This window comes from Lithobates pipiens, unplaced genomic scaffold (assembly GCF_037356315.1).
Source record: "Lithobates pipiens isolate NorthernLeopardFrog02 unplaced genomic scaffold, aLitPip1_a1.2 Scaffold_28, whole genome shotgun sequence".
NCBI classification, from domain to species: domain Eukaryota; kingdom Metazoa; phylum Chordata; class Amphibia; order Anura; family Ranidae; genus Lithobates; species Lithobates pipiens.
This window is the reverse complement of record NW_027507789.1, coordinates 177,763,983-177,788,171: the sequence shown is the minus strand read 5'-3', so window position 1 is coordinate 177,788,171 and position 24,189 is coordinate 177,763,983. Positions and strand designations below refer to the sequence as shown.

The following is a 24,189-nucleotide window of genomic DNA, read 5'->3' as shown; positions in this document are numbered from 1 at the left end:
CCTTGTGGGTGCACGCCTGAGTCCAGCATTTGCATCCATAGACATGAATGCCACACTCGGCCCTGGCACCTGCGTCATTGGATTTGATTGACAACAGCGGGAGCCAATGGCTGCGCTGCTATCAATCTACCCAATCAAGAGATGGGACAGCGCGCCTCCGCCGAGGGTATGAAGGGGCTCAGGTAAGTAAAACGGGGGGCTGGGGGGGCCAGTCCCTGCCAAAAGTTTTTTCACCTTAATGCATAGGATGTATTAAGATGAAAAATCACAAGGGTTTACAACGCCTTTAAATATGCCCCTTTAAATTTAGCTCTTTTTCTGCTAAATAGCAGCGATTATATCTTTTCTTGTTGACGTGTTTAATCAGTAATGCAGTTGTTACGTTGAGCAAAGACTGCACAACAGCAAGTAATGTTCTTAATTTTAAGCCTTGTTTGAGTAAGGTGGAATATCTATACTGAATAGAGGCAATAATGAGCTCCTCAGGCAATCAAAGGCATTCATTATTTCATAGACTTCTATCCCAACTTGCTGGAAAATCTCCCAGGGTCACATGCAGTACTACCTCTCCTTCACTACTCTGTGGAGCAAAGGAGCAGAAGTTGTGGGCATGCCCTGGCCTTGTCTTTGGGTAAGGATCGGGCCTCATTCCAGTCATACAAGGACAAGCAGATATCTGTAGAAGTTTTCTTTTCCAACTGCCATTATTATTGTTATACAGGATTTATATAGTGCCAACAGTTTACGCAGCACTGTACAATATAAAAGGGAGACAATACAGTTATGCCCTGTTACACATGGTCGGATTTTCGGACGCAAAATGTTCGATGGGAGATTTTTGTTGGAAATTCCGACCGTATGTAGGCTCCATCGGACATTTTCCATCGACATTTCCGTCACACAAAATTTGAGATCTGGATCTCAAATTTACCAACAAAATCCATTGTCGGAAATTCCGATCTGGTGTGTACATAATTCCGACGCACAAAGTTCTGCACATGCTCGGAATCAAGCAGAAGAGCCGCACTGGCTATTGAACTTCATTTTTGTCGGCTCGTCTTAAGTGTTGTACGTCCCTGCGTTCTTGACATTCTCAATTTCCGACCAACTTTGTGTGCCCGTGTGTATGCAAGACAAGTTTGAGCCAACACCCGCCGGGGAAAAAAAAACATGATTTTGTTGTCGGCATGTCCGATCGTGTGTACAGGGCATTATGATACAATAAAATACAAAAGAGCCCTGCTCAGAAGAGCTTACAGTCTAATATTAATGGCAAGAGTGCATTTACATTGTTTGCCTTGTTGCCTACAACACAGAGGGACATGAGTCTTCACATGGTTTATATCGCATTACAGGTAAGTATATGTGCACATTTGAAGAATTCTATTGTATGTGAGACTTAATTCACACATGAATGGTTTTCCTGAGCACATTGAGTGACGCTGTCACTTAAAAAAAGGCACCTGATCAGTTGAGCTGCGGCTCAGTGCCAGGGCACAGAGGTATTTTACACTTGAACTTGAAGGAAGTAGCCTAAAATCTGTTTGTAAGTTCTGCTTTTAGGCCTTTTTTTACTTTCATTCTTATCCACCTGAGCTTACTTAAAGCAGAGCTCCAGTTTCTTAAAGCGGATGTGTCAAAGCTTGTAGCTATGCACACCCCCCCCCCCCCCCCCCCATTCCTATGATGAGCAAGCTTCACTGGCCAATAGGAATGTGCAGTAGACAGGATGGGATAGAGACAAGTTGCCAGGACTCCAGATTCCAAAAAACTTTCCAAAACCTGGGACTTTATAGGTGCCCAGGTGATGTACTACATGTACACTACGCCTAAAATCCCATCAATTTATCCCATTTATAAAAATGAAGGGCAGCAGAAAGCCTACAGAGGACCTTAGTGGCACTCCCTTAACCACTTGCTGACCGGCTCCTGTACATATACGTCGGCACTTTGAAGAGGGATAGGTCGATAATGACAGCAGCTATTGCCACAACCGACATATCCATCTTTTCAGGAGCCGGTCGTGTTTACGATAATGGGGATCTCTGCGGCGGATTTGCCGCAAGATCACTGTTATCTGCAGCGGGAGAAGTGCCACCCGCGCCTTCCACCGCTTACCGGAGCCATCTGCAGTGGCGGAGGCGATCGGGTCCTCTCGGTCCCTGGGTATGGAGACGAGTGAGGCTAAGATGGCCCCCACCCTCAGGGGGCGCGCAGGCCCCTCGTGCACGGGACGACGTCAATAGACGTAGTCCCGGCAAAGGAGGTCCGCGCTGTAGCCGTCATTTGGCTATAGCGCGGGTCTCTACTGGTTAAGGAGGGGAAAAGCAGTAACATCTTTCTGCTTAGGATGATACCCTTCTCTGTTATGTCCCAACCAATTTCACACATTCTTTATAAGGAAGGTGGGTCCACAAATCGACAACACCTCAAATTGTATGAGCATGGCCCACCAACCAGCACTGATGGGCATCCCTCTAGACAAGTACCGGAGCACCAATGCATTGCCTGTAATTGCTTGGGTTGGCATGTTGCAGTGCCGCTCCAGTGCACTAAGGCAGCACAGCTTAGAGGATCATGCACTGCAGTACACCACAATGCACAAATGTGTGTTGGAATAAAACGCTGCATGTCTGTTTTGCATTGCCAGCCTATTCAAAGTGAATGGGCTCCCCTAACCCAGTGCAAACTAAGATGCGACACAACATGCGTTAGCTAAGTGTGAATGGTCCCTCATCGTATTTGCTGCTCTAATGATTACTGTAATTTAGAGTTCTAAAAGCAGTTCTCATCATGTGTAGTAAGGGTGTATTTCGTCCATACCCAGGAGATGCATGCCCACCTCCCAGTCCTTTGTCACAAGTACTTGCACTATGTCTTCTGGGCCTAATTATAGAGGTTTGTTTAAGACAAAGAAAATAAAACTGTCTGGATTTGTCTTTGCAACCCTCTGAAGTTGGAAGAATTGGCAGGTCTGAAAATGGACTGGAATACGGGTAATGGCAGCTGAAGGAACACCAAGTCATCCTAGCCCCGTCTTCATGAAACAGGTAATTGGGCTGATTTACTGAAGGAGCACCAAATCTTCACATAAATTGTGTAAATATTCATTTAAATTATCCAATCATTTGCAGATGAATTCGGTAAACAGGAATTTGCTTTTCAAATGATTAGATAATTGAAGTGGTTATGCACACAGTTTATCAAATAAACATTCTCACCATCAAGTAAACCAGCCTCAGTGTCTCGCCTGAAATTCTGCACTATTGCCTAATAGTGTGCTAATAATGTACTGCTATTGCTGTCTATTTCTGCATGCTCTTCACATAGTAGCAGCATTACATTATCAGCTGTGATATAGGAGCGAGAACGTCCCAGCTGGACAATCGTCACGGGGATATGATCAGGTTTAGACAGCTCTTTATAACTGCTGTATTTATTATCCTTGGATTCGTTAGCAAGTAAGGCTGGCTATAGATCATACGATTTATTTATTCATTTATTTTTTCAACCGCAGGTTGGAGGTATATAAATGGCTGGATTCCCCTATCAAAAAGAGTCAGTGTTGTTGGGACAATCCCTCCTTCAGCGGTATGGTGTTCTGCTGGCCTATAAGGAAGGGGGGTCTAGAAAATGACAATACCTCAAATTGTATGAGCATGGCCCACCAAGCCGCACCAACGCGCATCCCTCCAGACAAGTACAGGAGCACCTATGCTGATGCAATACCGGCAGAATACAATGATCGCTACTGGCAGTGATGGGGCCAAAAACAGCCTGGTTGTACTGAAGTCGATTGATGGGTCATATTTGGTACAACCAGGCTGGCCATAGATGGATCTAAACTTGGGCGATTCCTGCTGAACTTTGATCTGAATAAGGCCAACTTAAAATCCTACACATTAGTCTAAGTCTCTTTGGCGTTACCTACAGCTTTGTAGTGCAGATCTTACTTTAAAAAAAGAAAGAAAAAAAAATGTCCTCTGTTACATAGCTGACTGACATGTTACAATCTGATTTTGCAATCTCATTTCAGTCTAGATCTAAAGTTGTACTCATGTTGTAATGTGTGTGGAAAGCTCTCTGGCCCCTTTCAGTCCATAGCGGTGCGGTACATTAAAGGGGTTGTACAGGTTTACATTCTATGCATTAAGGTGAAAAACCATCCGACAATGCCGCCCCCATCCCCCGTTTTACTTACCTGACCCCTCAAAAGTCCCGAGCTTGCCCCCGACATCCTCTTCCCCGCTCACCCTGGCCATTGATTGACTAGAGTGGATGGATTAAAAGCAGCACAGCCATTGGCTCGTGCTGCTGTCAATCACATCCAATGACGCAGCACGTGATACAGTGAGCTGCTACGTCCACCTGCTGTATCACGGGAGCGTGCCCGCAAGCACTCCACACCATGCGAGGGAGCTCGCATTTAGTTGTGGAGTCCTTGCGAAGAGGAGCCGAGACAGCTGCCGAGGGACCCCAGAAGAGCAGGTTCAGGGCCACTCTGTGTAAAACGAGCTGCACAGTGGAGGTAAGTATAACATGTTTGTTTAAAAAAAAAAAAATGCCTTTAGTGATCCTTTAAAGTGCCACTTGTTTTTTTTGTTTTTTTCATTAATGTAATAAACATGTTATACTTGCCTGTTCTGTGGCCCCTGAACCACCTCTTCTGGGGTCCACTGCTAGCACTCAGGGGCTCCTTCTCTGTGTGCACCATCCTAGCAAGCCACTTGCTATGGGGGCGTATGTGTGGGCTCGCTCCTCGGCCAGGCTGTGTGAGTCCATAGACACGTGCTGCTTGGCATTGCCCCACCTCCCAGAATTTAATTGCCAGCAGCAGAAGCCAATGGCTCCCACTGCTACCTCTGTGTCCTGCGAGAAGAGAAACCATTCTGCGCTCGGGTGCAGTGCTGAATCAAGAGGAGATAGATGAAGTATTTGTGTGTTTGGGGGGATGATCGTGGAAGGTTTAAACCTTAACGCAGAGTGTGTATTACGGTAAAAACTTTATGCTTTTACAACCACGTTAAGGTAGCCCATTCAATGTGTGTGTGTGTGTGTGTGTGTATGTATATATATATATATATATATATATATATATATATAATACATTTTTCCATAATTGTATATCAGTAATGTGGCTGACATTGGCAGTGCAGCACCTGGAGGGATGTTGATGTGTAATTTACCTGATCTGCATACACTATGTGAAATGCTAAGCATTCATTTGACCTGTATCCTGTCTAGGGGCGAGTACATATGCTCTCTTTTGTTCTGCTAGGAGTGGAGAAAGCAGCTTTGCAAACAATCTGTGTAAACTCAACAATGACCGAATGCTATTAGAATTTTTTTTTTGTCCTTGTAATAGGTATTTCTGCAAAACCGGCTATCATCTTGTTCCATGTTCTTGGCTAACATCTAGCAGTAATAGAAAACAACAAATGGCATTTTTGCTATGTTTTAAAAAAAAAGAGTCTCTGTATCCTCCTGGGTTCACAATGTAGGACATGCACTACTTTTCTCTATCGCTGCTATAATCACTCTGTTTGAATGGTGGCTTTGGGGATATGCTGCTTTTGGGGGTGTGAAGAAAGGCAGAATTAAAAGTCTGAGCCATAGGCGGGTGAGGGTTATGAGCGCCAGAGATGGCTGATGTGATTTGACGTTAAAGTGGAACTAAACTCACAAAGGGAAATTGGTTCCCGTTAAACACTTCCCCCTCTGTAGGCAGAATTTCTAGATATATACATTTTTTTTTTAAATTATTTCCTGTTTTTCTTTAATATATTTTCCTACGTTTTTAGCTCCACCCCCATGCCCCCCACCACCATTCTGATCTTTAGCAGAAAGAAGTGTACCTGCTCCTGCAGCCTTCTGGTATACTTAGAGGAGCTCCAGACTCTCCCCTCAAAAATTTTACAAATACTGTAGCTGCTGACTTTTTATAAGGACACTTACCTGTCCATGGATCCAGCAATGCCCGAGCCAATTCTTCAATTGTCTCCAGGCACAGACCTCAGCATCCCTGCTAAGGTAAACGGGAAGTGAAGCCTTGTAAACAGTCCTGTGATGTGTCCCAGGAGACTGAGAGGAGGAGGGGGCTGAACTTGCCACTGCAATCTGAGCCGGAAGTGGGAGCGGGTACCTATCAAAACCAGGTACTCGCTCCTCCCTCCTTCCCAAAAAATTCCAAATGTGGGAGTGGAGGGTACAGACCAGCATGGCGCCCCCTTTTGGGTGAGCTTCACTTTAAGCCAGCCATGCATTTCTGAAATCTCAGCTGGTTCAGCTGAGACTGGCTTTGTCGTTGTATGGACAGGCTGGTTGTACCGAAGTTGTTGATCCTGCAATTGAATTCAGTACAACCAGCCTGTCTGATTTTTGGCATGCGATTACTCCGGCTATAGTTGCTAGCAGTAATTTTTGTATTCTAGTGTAAAAATTGTATCTGTGTTTAGAAACTAAAACAAAACAGCAGCTGTGCACTATAACCTAGATACAGGCACAAACAATATATAAATAAGAAGTGCAGCGCTAGTCTTTGTATTCTGCTGTCTGGGAAGGCACCCCAACCCATGGCTGCAGGAAAGATAACCAGATCATCTATAGTTTGCCTTGCATCACATCCCCCAGTAGGCTGCACTAGAATTTGCGCACAGCGTGGGCACTTTAAACCTGAAATTGCTGGCAATGACAGCATCCTAATCGATGCGACGCCACACCGATTTCAAAAAGTAGTTTCTATACTACTTTTTTTAGATTTCGGGGTGCGATTTCCATTGACATCTGTGCAAAAACACGCACAGATGTCTGTGAAATCACAGCTGAAATCGGGACAGACATGCGGAAGTGAAGCCGCGCGAGCTCAGCTGAACTCACACAGCTTCATTCCCGCAGCTCACTGTGAACCTAGGCTTACTGCCGCAGGGCAACTACGCAAGATAGTGTGTGTGTGTGTGTGTGTACTATAGCTCTCACACACATGATCCTGCACTTTCGGGTATCCGGCGTGAATTTATTCAGCAGGTCCTGCAGACCTGATATCCGTCGGCACACGCTGTTTGTTCGGTACACAGGCAGAACGAGACTCTAACCTATGTAAGCAAGGCAGATTGCCTTTCTGTAAGCACAGAAGGCATAGATCCTGTGTTCCTGTAAAGCAGAAACGCCAATCCAGGCCTTTCACTAGTAAAGGCACCTCCCTCACTACACTGAATCACCAGCTAGGCACACATTTAACCATTTGTTCGCCCCTGATGTTAACCCCTTTCCAGCCAGTGTCATTAGTACAGTGACGGTGCATATTTTTTGCACTGATCATGGTAATATCGTCACTGGTCCCCAAAAAAGTGTCAAGTGTCCAGTTTGTACACCACAATATCAGTCCCGCTATAAGTTGCTGATTGCTGCCATTACTAGTAAAAATAAATAAATGCAAATTCCATAAATATATCCCATAGTTTTAGACGCTATATCTGTTGAGCATACCAATCAATATACGCTTAATGGGATTTTTTTGTTGGATTTGTTTTAGAGCAGAAAGTAAAAAAAAAATGTTTTTTTCATTTTATTTTTTAAAAATTGTCGGTCGTTTTTGTTTATAGCACAAAAAATAAAAACGCAGAGGTGATCAAATGCCACCAAAAAAGCTCTATTTGTGGGGATAAAAGGACACACATTTTATTTGGGTACATCATTCATTAAAGTAACGCAGTGCCGTATCGTAGGAAATAGCCTGGTCATGAAGGGGGTAAATCTTCCGGAGGTCAAGTGTTTTAACGAGCGATTCCTAATATAAAAAAAAAAAAAATGGAAGCACTTTTTTTGTTGGGGGGGGGGGGGGGGGGGCGGGTATTCAGTGTAGTAATGTAGAGATGCACATCTTCTGAAACAATAGGGCCTCCATCCTGCTGCTGTGATGTCCTTGACCACAAAAGTACAGTTCTCAAAGGGAAGACTAAACTTATCGGGTCACAGGCCAAGACCAGATTTCACCAGCTGGTGGTGCTGCATGATATCTTATATCATTATTGTTCTTTGTCCTGAGAAAACCCGGGCGTGGAGCCGATGGGGAGAATGGCTGGCCTCTTGTGAGCAAGAGAGTAGTTTTTGATGTGAGCATTGCGTAGTATTTGGTGTCCTTTGGAGGCAAGCCTCAAAAAAAGGAAGTTGGCTTTCAAAAATGTTATTTGAAGTCCATGAAAACAGACTGGGGGGGGGGACACAAGAGGGTTGTTTTTCTGTACATAAAATCGGAGTCTCATTGAGCATCGGCAGCGGTGCTCATCCCACACTTTGGGAATACAGACAATAAAGAGTGTTGTGATTGTTGCAGGGCTTCATTGGAAAAGGCTGATGTCTATGTACTTTTTAATTGAATGTAAATTCTGCCTTCTTTTATATGAAGTGTCCTTCATTGTTTGTTCTGTTTGCCGTAGCGCTGTCAATCTATTCCTTTGTGCTTAGCTGACAGTGTTCCTTTATGCTGAGGAAGACGTCGCTGTTGTTGGCTGTGCAGGTGGGGCTGCGTATACAACGTGAGCTTGTGGTGTCCATAGAGCTGCCTTTAGAATCTGCATCTCGAGACGCTTGGCCTTGCTTTGATTGGCCCGTTGGTCTCCTGTGTCGTGTTCATGAAGGCTGATATTGAATTTCTGAGAAGAACATTGTCTGTTTTGTCATCATCCTGTTAAACCCATGTTGTCTCGCTCCATTGGTGATAGGCGTTGGAAATACATACAGCTGATATACTTGGAGGCTTTATTCATGGGCAGCAAAGTTACCCTAGTTACATTTCATTTGTAAACAAGACTATTGTATGTATTGTCTCTTTGTCTGTCAAAATGCAGGTTGACATTTTTTCTTGTAATTAGGCTGCAGATCTTTATGCTGTGGTGTTATGGCCTGTAGAAAAATTCCAGCCTATACAAAACCAACAATAAACACATGTAACATGAATATGTGTGCTGGGGAACTGAATAACACGTTTGTTAGGCTACATTCACATAGCTGTGTGAGTGCAGCCACCGGACTTCAAATCACTTGCTGCCTGGCATATTGTGATTATACGATCTGAGAGCTGCTCTCTGCTTCTGGGAGGGTGTCACCCCCCCCCCTCTCCCCCCCGGTGCCCTTTGGGGCACACATTGAGAACTCTCTGTAGCTGCTGTGTGCCTTGGACAAAGTGCATCACAGATCAGGGTAAGGCCTGGTTCACACCTATGCGTTTTTTTGTGATTTTTGCTGAAACTTGCTACAGTCCATTTTAAAGTGGTTGTATACCCTATTTTTTACATTTTTACCAACAGGTAAGCCTATAAGGCTTACCTGTAGGTAAAATGAATATGTCCTAAATCTATACGGATTAGGAGATATTCACTGCTGACGTCAGCGGCGCATTCACAGTGAAGGTCCTGTGTATCGTGGTGGAACGGAGGACTCCCATGCACAAGCGCGGCAGTGACGTAATCACGGCTCCAGCCACTCACGGAGCCGCGAACCTGAAAGAAGCACCGAGGGGAAAAGATCCGCTCCCTCTGTGTTGACCGGGATGCGATATGCAATTTTTCTTCCTCACTGATGTGCACTGATGAGGCAGCACTGATCGGTGGGGGGGGGGGCACTGATGAGGTAGCACTGATCGTGGGGGGGCACTGAGGCAGCACTGATCGTGGGGGGGGCACTGATGAGGCAGCACTGATCGTGGGGGGGCACTGATGAGGCAGCACTGATCGTGGGGGGGGCACTGATGAGGCAGCACTGATCGTGGGGGGGGGCACTAATGAGGCAGCACTGATCGGGGGGGCACTAATGAGGCAGCACTGATGGGGGGGGCACTAATGAGGCAGCACTGATCGGGGGGGCACTAATGAGGCAGCACTGATCGGGGGGGGCACTGATGAGGCAGCACTGATCGGGGGGCACTGATGAGGCAGCACTGATCGGGGGGGGGCACTGATGAGGTAGCACTGATCGGGGGGGCACTGATGAGGCAGCGCTGATCGGGGGGGCACTGATGAGGCAGCGCTGATCGGGGGGGCACTGATGAGGCAGCGCTGATCGGGGGGGCACTGATGAGGCAGCGCTGATCGGGGGGGGGGCACTGATGAGGCAGCGCTGATCGGGGGGGGGCACTGATGAGGCAGCGCTGATCGGGGGGGGGGCACTGATGAGGCAGCGCTGATCGGGGGGGCACTGATGAGGCAGCGCTGATCGGGGGGGCACTGATGAGGCAGCGCTGATCGGGGGGGGGGCACTGATGAGGCAGCGCTGATCGGGGGGGGGGCACTGATGAGGCAGCGCTGATCGGGGGGGCACTGATGAGGCAGCGCTGATCGGGGGGAGCACTGATGAGGCAGCGCTGATCGGGGGGGGGCACTGATGAGGCAGCGCTGATCGGGGGGAGCACTGATGAGGCAGCGCTGATCGGGGGGGGCACTGATGAGGCAGCGCTGATCGGGGGGGGGCACTGATGAGGCAGCGCTGATCGGGGGGGGCACTGATGAGGCAGCGCTGATCGGGGGGGGGCACTGATGAGGCAGCGCTGATCATCGGGGGGTGCACTGATGAGGCAGCGCTGATCATCGGGGGGTGCACTGATGAGGCAGCGTTGATCATCGGGGGGGGCACTGATGAGGCAGCGCTGATCATCGGGGGGGGGGGGGGCACTGATGAGGCAGCGCTGATCATCGGGGGGGGGCACTGATGAGGCAGCGCTGATCATCGGGGGGGGGCACTGATGAGGCAGCGCTGATCATCGGGGGGGGGGCACTGATGAGGCAGCGCTGATCATCGGGGGGGGGCACTGATGAGGCAGCGCTGATCATCGGGGGGGGGCACTGATGAGGCAGCGCTGATCATCGGGGGGGGGGCACTGATGAGGCAGCGCTGATCATCGGGGGGGGGAGGGCACTGATGAGGCGGCGCTGATCATCGGGGGGGGAGGGCACTGATGAGGCGGCGCTGATCATCGGGGGGGGGGCACTGATGAGGCAGCGCTGATCATCGGGGGGGCACTGATGAGGCAGCGCTGATCATCGGGGAACATCAGCGAGGAAGAGGAATTGCTTATTTGCAAAATGTTATAACCGAAACTAAGAAAACATCCCCCCCTTTTTTTATTGCACAGAAATTAAAAAAAACCCAGTGGTAAATAAATGCCATCAAAAGAAAAGAAACCTCTACCGATCTTATAAAAATAACAATTTTATTTGGTTAGTGTTGCATGACTGAGTAATTGTCATCAAAATGTGAGAGTGCTGAAATTTGAATATTGGCCTATGCAGGAAGTGGAAGGGTAGTAGTGCCTGGTATTGAATTGGTTAAGTCACAGTTGCCTTATGGCAAGTACACACCATCCGAAAATCGGACGATAGCTCTTTTTTTTTTTTCCTCCATGCTAGTCACATAACGAAAATGGGGAGGTTACTAAAGTTACGAAAATTCTCGCACAACAGAATAAAAATTTGGAAGTGATGTAATGTGTTGGGTTGAATTTGTATTGTATATTCGGACGACAACTGTACTGATTAAACGAGAAAAATTCTTGTGCTTTTCCGATTTGGATAATATCAGAAGAAACGTCTTGATCGGCTCTTGAAAGCTCTGTACTATTGATCTGATTATCACACGATCAATTCAAAGGCGGTATTCTCCGTCCGATATTCTGAGCATGTGTACGGGTTAGTCCATCAGGCAGCTGTGAATTAAACGTTTAGTAAAGCAAAATGCAGCAGGAATAATCAATCATTTTCAATTTAAAGGCAGATCAGAAACAAATGTGTAAAAATTAGTTATGGTGGGTTCTTGTGGTTTAAGTATTGCTCCTTTCCTTATTGAAGGCTGAAGATATGTATATGTTTATGTATGTTGTGTATTCACTGTTGTAGAATAATTGTTCAGTTGATACACAATGTGATTGTCCCTAACCAGCCAGGGTGTGCATGCTTTATTTAAAATCTAGATATTACCACTTTGTCATGTAATTTATTTTTATTTATTTTTTTCTAGGCAAGGATCTCCTTTGACTACAAGGTATAGATTGGTCTTGGTCCCTGGAAGCCCTCAATGAAAGCACTCTAGGAAAAGTGTCTTATCAACGCCTTTCCATAAGCGTTCCATTCATTTTGTGAACATTCAATAATGTTGCGTCCCTCAAATCTTCAGCCTGACCCAATGGCTCAGGCAGCCAACTCCTGCCAAAAAATGCTAGATATTCACCCTCAAGATGTTTCCGGTATGGGCCTTGATGACCCCTTGCGAGTTGCTGTCCCACCTCCGTTTTACCATAGTACAAATCAAGAACTTGATCTGTCAAATAAGCAGTTTAAAAGAGAGTCAGGTGGACCTTTTTCAGTTATGATGGACACTAAAGTAGTCAAACCTCATCTTCTGGAACCAGAACATCAGACGTTTTTTAGGGACAGTAAGCCACCCAGCGAGGTGCTGCCGGTTAAGGGTGAGCGGCAGAATTCTGGGGAATCGGAGGATGACGACGATGATGATGATGATGAAGAAGATGAGGATGATGTGAATTACAAGAGAGAACAGATTATTGTGGAGGTGAACCTTAACAACCAAACCTTAAATGTTTCCAAAGGAGACACAGGGGTGGGCAAGGATCCTTCTCACATGAAGACCAGCAGCGATGAGGAGGGTGACTCTGGGGATGATGACCAGGACAGCCAGGAGGATGAAGAAAACGACTCTCATACAGCAGATAACCAGTGCGGTATGGAGCATGTGAACCAGGACCAAAAAACTGAGAACACTGAGATGATGGTTAGTGATGGCTCTTCACTTGCTAACCCTCAGAATGAACAAGTGAAAAGTGGAGATGCACCTAAGCGTAAGAAGAAAACTCCCAAAGAACCTAAATCCCCTGACAAGGGTAAAGTTGAGGAGAAGGAGACCCTTTCATGTGACAAATGTCCACGGGTTTTCAACACGCGGTGGTATCTGGAAAAGCACATGAACGTTACACATAGAAGAATGCAAATTTGTGACAAATGCGGCAAGAAGTTTGTCCTGGAGAGCGAGTTGTCCCTCCATCTTCAGACAGATTGTGAGAAAAACATTCAGGTGTGTACAACTTTCTTATAGTTTTATTGTTCTTAAGAATGTGAACCCGCCTTTCCTACATTTTACGGTTTCCTTCACACTTTATTAGATTTGTGTTTTCTATCCTGTAAGGAGGTACACCTGAAATGTTCAGTATACACACCGAAGCTCCATAGTCGGGGTTATCAAAACTAGCCGTGGTAGAAGTGTAACTGTTTGCTTATTTTAGCCAATCAGATTTCGGCCTGCACCCCCCCCCCCCCCCCCCCCCAGTATGCTTTAAGACAAGGGTGCTCAACCGGTGGCCCGCAGAGCCCTCTAATGTGGCCTGTGCCCTTCTGCTTTGGCATTGCCAGTCAGCAAGCCCAGATCGCAGCTTGCTGGCCCACCATCCTAGAGCATCAGAGTGGAGGGAGCAGGAGTCGCTTCCTCTATAGCGTTGGCTCCTGTCCCAGACAAAATGCATTCGGTATCATGCTGGGACAGAAAGCTTTCTAATAGCCTAGCAATGGCAGCAGATGCCAAAAGACAAATAGGTCAGTTTATTAAACGTGTTAGCACTTATAAAAAGGGTTATTAGGCTGCTTTTATACTGATCCGTAGGTGGAGCTCAGTGCACCTGCGGCTTTCCTGCATATTAGCTGCACTGAGCTATAGACGTCTATTATATCCTTTTGGGTTTGATGCTCTTTCAGAAAAGCGCACCACAACTACAAGATGTAATAGAAGCCTTTGTCAAAGTGCAGCTAACCTACAGGAAATCTGCAGATGCACTGTGCTGCACTTACGGTGCAGGTAAATCACAGTACATTAGTATGAAAGCAGTAAGGGCTTATTTACATTAGTGGTTTGGGGGCAGTAAAACTCCATAGTTGAGATTTGTTTTTACCACACCACCCACAACCACTTGTGTAGTGTCCGGGGTCGCAGTGGTGACCCTGTTCCATGCTCCAAGGGGCCCAATGCGACCTCCCTGTCACATTCTGTTTTACACTGAGACAGGAGGGGGTGGCATATACAGGACCTAATCACCTTCATTTTCCTCCTGCAACCGCTGAAAACCAGCTTCTCCTCTCATTCCCGCCCGCATTCAGTGGCTGCAGAAGGAAAATTTTCGTTATGATTTTCAAAAAAAAAAAAAGTATTTGAAATTCTGAATCATCTCATTTTATTGTGGCCCACGACCGGTTAACAAATCACAAAGTGGCTCACTCTTTTCAAAAGATTGATCACCCCTGCTTTAAGATAACCCATACACTCAACAATTGGACCATCTGATCCATTCTGGGTTTAGGGCGGCCAGTCTCTCCATAGAGAAAATGTTTACAAACGCCCAGCATGTGAAGAAAAGGGTTAAAGGTTTTTTCTTTCTGCCATCCCTATTGCTGATCATTGCTTTGTCACAGAGCTAAGCTTGCTGAGGAATTTTCAGCATCTGACTCTTCCAGACATGTGATATGCCTGGTACTACTCTGCATGCTATGGAACCATCCACTGGCCCATTCTTCATTACCAGACACAAAGAACAGTGGTCAGCAGATGTTATCACAGCAAGCAGCTGGGGATCATTCATCTGACACACCAGGAAGAGCCAGATGCAGGATTTTTAACCACCATAGCTAAGTGAAGAACGGCAGCAGGACTTCCCTTCTTTATTACTTTGTTTTTAGGGCTGTTACTGATTAAAATTTTCATGTTCGATTAATCTTTTTTTTTTTCATCGATTAATTTTGCTTAATTATAACGCACATTCAGATCCAACTACTTTTAGCTGATCTCCTTGCATTGCAACTCTGCATTAGTCAGTGGTAAATGTGGTATACACTACATACAATCACCTGATACTAGTTTGTTTCCACAATCCATGACTTAACTTCACAGTTCACACAAATATGTTTTAAATTCAAACTGTAGCAGTGACTTAAGTAATATTTTTTTCCACAGTAGCGTAACAATCCCTCCACCTCCGGTCTAACTAATCACTCTCACTTTATGGCATGGACCCCTGTGCAAACAGGTGGACAAGCAAGCGGGTATCAAAAGGGTTAACGCAGACCATAAACTTCTCTCACGTCTCCTTAGATCTCAGCAAGGAAGCCAGGTCATGGGTAGAAAGAAAAGATCGAAGTGCTCACCGCTTAAGTATAAGATTTCATTTTTGTGTTCAAACACAAACTACTCACATAAAGATGATAAAAACACAGCATGTAAAGCCGACAATCGTGTTAGTTCCGTAGGGCAGCAGCGGGTGATGTCATGCGTAGCTCCTCCCCCGTACGCATTCAAACAGAACTTCAACGTCACCGGACTCCTCCCCCCTTCCCATCGTTAGCAGACGGAGGCACTTGGGGAAGGGGAAGGAGTCCAGTTGATGTCTGGGATGCCACTGGATCTCCGGAACTCCCTGAAGATCCGGACGCCGGGGAGAGGAATTGATCTTTAATTTCCACAGCCCTACTTTTTTTTTTTTTTTTTTTTTTTTTGTAATATAACAGTTATCTAAAGCAATTTTCAGACCACCTTCACTTGGGTAATATGAACAGTCTGGAAAATCTTGACATTTCAGTGCTTGATTGCGACATCTAAATTGAGCTGAGGACAGTGGACACATTCATCTGTGCGCTTAGACATCATTTTTTGAGTTCCAAACCTCTTTAAGAATTCGATGAAAGCTATACACCACCTCCCCAGAAATATTCACATAAACCAATCTTTAAATGCAGTGAATATTTGAACTTTATTTTATGGGAATGTGATTGCCTCATACTTAAATGATATACGCAAAGCTTGAATAAAGTAAACAAGCCTAACAAAAAACCTACTCCTTTTCATGCAAAAAAGTAATGGCCGCTTATTACAAAAAAGGAATATAATCATCTTGTTCAAATTAAACACAATTATAATTTTGCTCAAATCTACTACTAAGAAATGGCACTTGCTATTGTTGGAGTGGCACTAAATAGCAGTTGTGCAGAGAACAATGATACAAATTTAAATGATAAACATAGGCGACAGACGAATCAAATGACGCTCAGTGGGTGGCACTGTAAGCGGTGGGAATGTGTTTTTTCTAATTTCCTCCAATGGGAAACCATTGATTGGGACAAGGGGGGTGGGCCTGTATAGTCAATGTAAAGGTTATTTTTTTATAGGACCCTCATGGACCACCTGAAACCCATCGAAGGACCATTTAGGGGTCCATAGACCCCAAGTTAAAGCGGGAGTCCGCGTTTTTTTTTTTTTTTTTTTTTTTAAAGCCAGCAGCTACAAATACTGCAGCTGCTGACTTTTAAAATAGTGACACTTACCCGCCCAGCGCGCCCGCGATGTCGGCACCCGGAGCCGATCTCTCAATCGTCTCTCGGGTGCTGCCGCCGCCATCTTGGGTATGGGAATCAGGAAGTGGAGCCTTTCGGCTTAATTTCCCGGTTCCCTACTGCGCATGCACGAGTTGCGCTGCGCAATAAGGATGGACCCGCTGCCTCTGGGATCTGTGTGTTTCCCAGCAGGCAGCGGGGGACTTTCGGAAAGGGGCGTAATCTACGCCCCTTTCCGCAGAGAGCTATCCCGGAAGTGGGTGCAGATACCTGTACTGTACAGGTACCTGCACCCCCCTCCCCCCTGAAAGGCGCCAATTGTGGCGCCGGAGAGGGGGAGGAATCCAATGAGCGGAAGGTCCACTTTAGGGTGGACCTCCGCTTTAAGAACGCCTGACTTATGGTGCTCATACACTAAAGAAAAATAATCTGTCATTTGGACAGTTCATTCATCCAGTCGAATCGGTTGAGATGTTTTTGAGCCAAAGAAATCGAAGGAAAAATTTGGAAAGCTTTTTCCAAATGAACGATAAATTGAAAGACTAAAGTTGGAGGAAACTCCCATGTAAGATTTTTACCTATAGGTACTGTAAATATTTTCTAAACGTGCGCTGTTTAGGAGACATTTACATTAGATGCAGCTGGTTCCATCACCGGCACGTGTGCTCCGTGGTGTAAACAGTGACTCCCACGTTCATGCATGGGAGTGACGTCAGCGCCGGCTTGGCCAATCAGTCCAAGCCCAGCAAAGAAGACCGGGTGACCACCTTTAGTGGTGACAGCACGCCGCTGGAGGGCTTTGTTTTCAGGCAAGCCTGTCATAAAGTGCTAGTATGCTGTGCATACTAGCACATTCTGCATTAAACTGCCCAGGCCTGACTTTTTTTTTTTTTTCTTATTGCAGTTTTACTACTGCTTTTTAATGCTTGTTTAAGTCTAGTATTAACGGAGCCTGAGACAAGGTTGTTCCATTCTTAGCCCTTTGCTCCACAGAACAATGCGCACAAGCCCACCCTAGTCAGTCAAATCGGATGATTATTACAGACTACAGTAAACAAATATTCTTTATAAAATGAAGTGATGAGCACACTTTGGGAACATTGTGAATCCTTTAATATGATAAAGCAAATGAATCACATTTGTGAGCTAATCTTTTTTCCTTTCTGCTGTCTTTGGAGAGCTGCACTGAGATCAACACTGGCCCTGCCAGATTATATTATCCGAGTCCTTTATACAGATCTCCTGTATATCACATTACACTGAATAAAAGCAGCCCCAGCATATTTTCTAGATCTATGTAATACATAGTTCCTGATTTTCTAGCGAGGATTAGCAAGAAACTCTGGGAAAATGTCACCTTTCATGTAAATGCCAGAAAATAATACAAACGCTCTCCTCCTTTTCTTTCATATAAATGAAGAACCATATAACTTTATTTAAAGGCAAGCACTTATTCTTCATAGAGCCCTCTGCAGTGGGACACACAAAAAATGGCATAGGTTTTAACCTTGCCTACTTCTGTCCAAAACGAAAAACGTGCTTTGAATTCATCACTTGTCATTCAGAAGATTTACCCCCTGTCATGACAAGGCCATTTTAGTTTTTTGGCACTTTGTTACTTTAACTGACAATGCTGCAAAGCTGTACCCAAATTACACTTATCAATTTTTTTTTCACACAAATTGTTTTTGTTTTGTTTTTTTGGTGGTGTTTCATCACCACTGGGGTTTTTTTTTTTTTTGTACTATGAAGGGGGAAAAAACCCTGATATTTTGAAAAATATACAGTATCTCACAAGTGAATACACCCCTCACATTTTCGCAAATATTTTATTATATCTTTTCATGTGACAACACTGAAGAAATGACACTTTGCTACAATGTAAAGTAATGAGTGTACAGCTTGTATAACAGTGTAAATTTGCTGTCCCCTCAAACTAACTCAACACACAGCCATTAATGTCTAAACCGCTGGCAACAAAAATGAGTACACCCCTGAATGAAAATGTCCAAATTTGGTCCAATTAGCCATTTTCCCTCCCCGGTGTCATGTGACTCGTTACAAGGTCTCAGGTGTGAATGGGGAGCAGGTGTGTTAAATTTGGTGTTCACACTCTTATACTGGTCACTGGCAGTTCAACATGGCACCTCACTGCAAAGAACTCTAAGTATCTGGGAAAAAAAAAGAATTGTTGTTCAACATAAAGATGGCCTAGGCTATAAGAAGATTGCCAAGACCCTGAAACTGAGCTGCAGCACAGTGGCCAAGACCATACAGCAGCTTAACAGGACAGGTTCTACTCAGAACAGGCCTCACCATGGTTGACTAAAGAAGTTGTGCTCAGTGTCATATCCAGAGGTTGTCTTTGGAAAATAGACGTATGATTGCTGCAATGGTGGGGGGGGGGGGGGGTTAGCCAGCCTGTCAGTGCTCAGACCATACGCTGCGCACTGCATCAAATCGGTCTGCATGTCTGTCATCCCAGAAGGAAGCCTCTTCTAAAGAAGAAAGCCTGCAAACAGTTTGCTGAAGACAAGAAGACTACGGACATGGGTTACTGGAACCATGTTATGTGGTCTGATGAGACCAAGATAAACTTATTTGGTTCAGATGGTGTCAAGCATGTATGGCGTCAACCAGGTGAGGAGTACAAAGACAAGTGTGTCATGGTCTGGGGCTGCATGAGTGCTGCCGGCACTGGGGAGCTACAGTTGATTGAAGGAACCATGGATGCCAACATGTACTGTGACATACTGAAGCAGAGCATGATCCTCTCCCTTTGCAGACTGGGCCACTGAGCCGTATTCCAACATAACGATCCCAAACACACCTCCAAGATGAATACTGCCTTGCTAAAGAAGCTGATGGTAAAGGTGATGGACTGGCCAAGCATGTCTCCAGACCTAAACCCTATTGAGCATCTATGGGGCATCCTCAAACAGAAGGTGGAGGAGCAAAAGGTCTCCAACATTTACCAGCTCTATGATGTCATCCTGGAGATGTGGAAGAGGACTCCAGTGGAAACCTGTGAAGCTCTGGTGAACTCCATGCCCAAGAGGGTTAAGGAAGTGTTGCGACTTCTAGCCGGACTGTGATAGTATGGTAAATGTGATGTATTGTTTACAATCACAGAGCTCTGTCCTGTCATTCTCTTTGTCGATTGGCGGGCAATCATTGGCCGGCATCTGCTGATTGGCTCGTGCTGTGACTAATCAAAGAACAGCAGCCAATTGCGCGCCCACAAACCCAGAAGTCCTGGATCACATACTAGACGTGATCCAGCTCAGGAGAGCTGCTCTGCCGCTGTACTCCAAGAAACAGTCAGCAAGCGTTGAAGATTTAAAGTGGATGTAAACCTGATTCATGAAATGTTAGCTGGTTACATAGATCTGCAGTGTTTTCTTATCTCTCTTCAAAGCACTTAGTCTGGTAGCGGTCTCTTGCTTTGTAGCTCTGTTATCAGCCTGATAAGTTCTCACACTTTCTCCAAGACTGGAGATAGATGTGTGTCGGTGTCGGGTGTGTGCCTTTCCTCCAGCTGTGTTCTCTGTATGCCAATGATCCACTCCCAGAGGTAACAGGAAGAGAAAAATGTAACATGATCTCCACTTTCTAAAGGATATATAAGGCTTCATGCACACTGAAGCTCAGAAAAACTTTTTCTGGACGCCAGATTGCTGGCAGAAAATGCTGATTGTAAAACGTGCTTTTAACAGCATTTTGTACTAGCGTTTATGAGCTTTTTTCAATAAAACTACACAGAGGACACTCCAAAAATCCCAGATTGCATTCCAAACTCCCACAATGCATTGAAAAAAAATAGAATGCCAAGCACTAACGCGTGTTTATGAGCGTTTATAATTGTTTGTCGTTTTTTTTTGCCGGTGAAAAACGGCACTTTGAATGCGAATTTCTGGCGTTCAGAAAGAAGCCCATAAACTCCACTGCTCATTAAAGCTAAAAATGTCCATGTGTGCATGGAGTTTATGGGCTTTAACCACTTCCCGACCAGCGCACGACGATGTACGTCGACAGAATGGCACGGGCAGGCATATTGGCGTACAGGTACGTCCAATATTCAATGCCGCCCTGCCATCGGGAGCGCGCCACCGGCGGCGTGCTCCCGCGCTGGTCGGTACCCCGTGAGTCCAGTCGCGGGACCCACGGACTTGATCGCCGCTGGCATCCCCGCGATCATCTCACGGAGCGGCCGAATGGAGGAAATGCCGTGTAAACAGCATTTTTCCATTCTGCCTAGCAACTAGTGACGCTGATCTCTGCTCCATGTGATTGGAGCAGAGATCAGTGTTCACTAAATGAAAGCCCAACCCCCCCACAGTTAGTAACACACCCCTAGGAACACTTAACCCCTACACTGCCACCCACTGGTTAACCCTTTCACTGCCAGTGTCATTTACACAGGAATTTACTGCATTTATATAGCACTGATTACTGTATAAATGACAATGGTCCCAAAAATGTGTCAAAAATGTCCGATGGGTCCCTCACAATGTTGCAGTCACAATAAAAATCACTGATCGCCGCCATTACTAGTAAAAAAAAAAATAAGAAAAAATTATTAATAAAAATGCTATAAAACTATCCCTATTTTGTAAACGCTATAACTTTTGCGCAAACCAATCAATGGCTTATTGCGATTTTTTTTTTTTTTTTTTTTTTTTACCAAAAATATGTAGAAGAATACGTATCGGCCTAAACTGCGGGAAAAAATGTTTTTTTTTAAAATATTTTTGGGGGATATTTATTATAACAAAAAGTAAAAAATAATGCGTTTTTTTTCAAAATTGTCGCTCTATTTTTGTTTATAAAAATAAAAACCGTAGGGGTGATCAAATACCACCAAAAGAAAGCTCTATTTGTGGGGAAAAAAAGAACGTCAATTTTGTTTGGGAGCCACGTCGCACGGCCGCGCAATTGTCAGTTAAAGCAACGCAGTGCCGAATCGCAAAAAGTGGTCTGGTCTGCAAGTGGTTAAAAAAAAAAAATGCCCACACTCCAATAAACTGCAGTTTATGAGCTCCAGTGTGCATGGAGCCTAAAGATGAAGACAGCAGATATACATGTAATACTTGTGTAGGACGATTTTGTATCATCTGAGGCTGTTCACATCACTGTGTATATGGAGTGTTTACATCCACTTTATATTAGCCATTTGTGTTCTGTGGCCCCCACTCCCCAGAGCACCTTTTTTTCTTTTTCTTTCTTTTTCTTTCTTTTTCTTTCTTTTTCTTTCTTTTTTCTTTCTTTTTTCTTTCTTTTTCTTTCTTTTTCTTTCTTTTTTCTTTCTTTTTCTTTCTTTTTTCTTTCTTTTTTCTTTTTTTTTTTTGCACTGAAACCTTTTGCCACTTGTAGTCTGCTCCCAGCGAAATTACACATTGTTTTGAGGAAGGATGGGCTTTCATTTGGTAGCAGATTCTGATACATATATTGTAGTATTTTCCTAGGTTGCTTTTGGCAATAAACAATAAAAAATTAAAAACAAGTTCCTGTAATTTTTGCTAAGGCAATGTTTATGTAATTTGCTTTAAAGTATAATCAACAAAGTCTGCTAATTGCAACATTGCATTAGTGCTACTTTTGTTAAACCTGTGTATTTTTACTTTAGTAAAGCTTTATTCCATGCTGTATTGCTTGGCACGCCGGGGGAAAAAGGTTTGTGTAAATTGTTAGCGTGACAATGAAATAAGATTACATTGAGTTGAAGAGGGCACTAATTAGCACTTTATCCCAGCTTTGCAGTCGCTTTTTTTATTTTTTTACACCACTTTTTCTTCATAGGCCCTTTGTTTTGTGGTCTTTGCTGACTAGATCCAGATCCCCTATGTAACTCTGCAGCAACAGATCACTTGTCAGGTTTTTTACACTTGGGTGTCCCTAAGTAGAGGTTACAGATCTGAAAACGGCACTATTTATCCTGTGAACCTACGCACACTGGTTCATTTTGTTCCACAGAGTATACCTGCTTAACCAAAACTCTGCATCGGAGGTCTTGTATAGGAAACATTTTAAACAGTACTGGGGCAAATGGCCTCTAAAACAGCCCCTGGGACTCAAGTGAATAGTGTAAATTTTTTATATTAAACAGCGATGACCAAAATGTAATGCACAGTGATAGTACATGTCACACTCGGTGCTCCAAAACAGGGTGCAGGAGCTAGCAAAGTGAATAACCAACACTTTATTTAGACCCCTTTCACCCTGGGGTGCTTTGCAGGCGCTACAGAACTAAAAATAGCGCCTGCAAAGCGCCCTGAAAGAGCTCCTCCTGTCTCTCCAATGTGAAAGCCCTCGGGCTGTCACACTGGAGCGGTGCGCTGGCAGGACACTCAAAAAAATTGCGCTAGCAGCATATTTGGAGCAGTGAAGAATCAGTGTGTATACCGCTCCTGCCCATTGAAATTAAAAATAGCGGCGCTGCCCTGAACTCTCCTCTATCTTTCAGAACATGTGCACATGGTTGCTTTTATAGTCTTTTCTAGGCAGTTGAGTTTAGAAACATTTTTTGCAAAGCAAAAAAGTGTTTAGGACGGATGTTCAGAGTCATATGAAATGTGAGGAGCTACAGTCCAACTTGATTACAGCGAGTGATGAAAGGCAGTGATCAGCGCAAATCTAAAAATCCTGCAACCAAGTAATAATGGCTTGCAATTAAAGCGGGAGTCCGCCGGGACTCCGCGTTATTTTTTTTTTTAAAAGCCAGCAGCTACAAATACTGCAGCTGCTGACTTTTAAAATAGTGACACTTACCTGTCCAGCGCGCCCGCGATGTCTGCACCCGAAGCCGATCTCTAGGTCGCCTGTCGGGTCCTGCCGCCGCCATCTTGGGTATGGGAATCAGGAAATGGAGCCTTTCGGCTTCATTTCCCGGTTCCCTACTGCGCATGCGCGAATCGCGCTGCGCAATAAGGACGCTCCCCGCTGCCTCTGGGATCTGTGTGTTTCCCAGCAGGCAGCGGGGCACTTGCGGGAAGGGACGGGCACTTGCGGAAAGGGGCGTATGTTACGCCCCTTTCCGCAGAGAGCTATCCCGGAAGTGGGTGCAGTTACCTGGATTATCCAGGTAACTGCACCCCCCTCCCCCCTGAAAGGTGCCGATTGTGGCAGCGGAGGGGCGGAGGGTTCCGATGAGCGGAAGGTCCACTTTAGGGTGGACCTCCGCTTTAACAACACGTGAAACAAATCGACGATCCCTGTGAATATTATGCTATTGCTACTATCCCCACATGTAACAATGTGTATATCCTCTGTATTAACAAGTGACGTGTCAGCACAATATTATGTGATATATGCTTTTGTGCAAACCAAAAAAAAATTAACTAAATGTATAATGTAACAAAATAGGTAAAAAGCCAAGAGGGGGAGGGGCTGAAAACTTTTACGTGTCCTCTTGTCAGTTTCTCTCCCGAATGGATGGAACCATTTTTAGGAGGGAGAAAAAAAAGATCTGCATAGCGTAATACTTTTAACATAATGGATGTTTATTAACACTTTAAATGCCTGAATGGCCAGCGGTGTCTACGGCAGTTTCCCCTGCAACACAAAGGGACCAAAGAACATCACTCGGATGGGGGGACTACGTGTGTTTCAGGGGCTCTGCACCCTTTGTCAAGCCCTTGAAACTTGTTGCAGTCTGCCTTTTTGATTGTAGTTGCACGGTATACAGTTTTAGACCCCACCGGGCATCCATCCGTTTGGCAGGTCTGAGGTTTTACGCACAGCAGCTGCCCAATCGGGCATACATTATCGCTGCCTCCACAGTGCCTTCCATCACTCGCTGTGACCCAAGTGTGACCTT

At 45.1% G+C, this 24,189-nt stretch overlaps 1 protein-coding gene across 1 annotated transcript in view; it reads left to right on the top strand.

Annotated features, from left to right (window-relative positions):
* ZNF652 (zinc finger protein 652) overlaps positions 1-24,189 on the top strand; it is an 84,100-nt gene that overhangs the window by 14,339 nt on the left and 45,572 nt on the right. The window contains exon 2 of the mRNA XM_077459985.1: positions 12,007-13,077. Coding sequence (XP_077316111.1) covers positions 12,139-13,077 — 939 coding nt within the window. The 5' untranslated portion in view covers positions 12,007-12,138. The remainder of the gene's footprint in view (positions 1-12,006; positions 13,078-24,189) is intronic.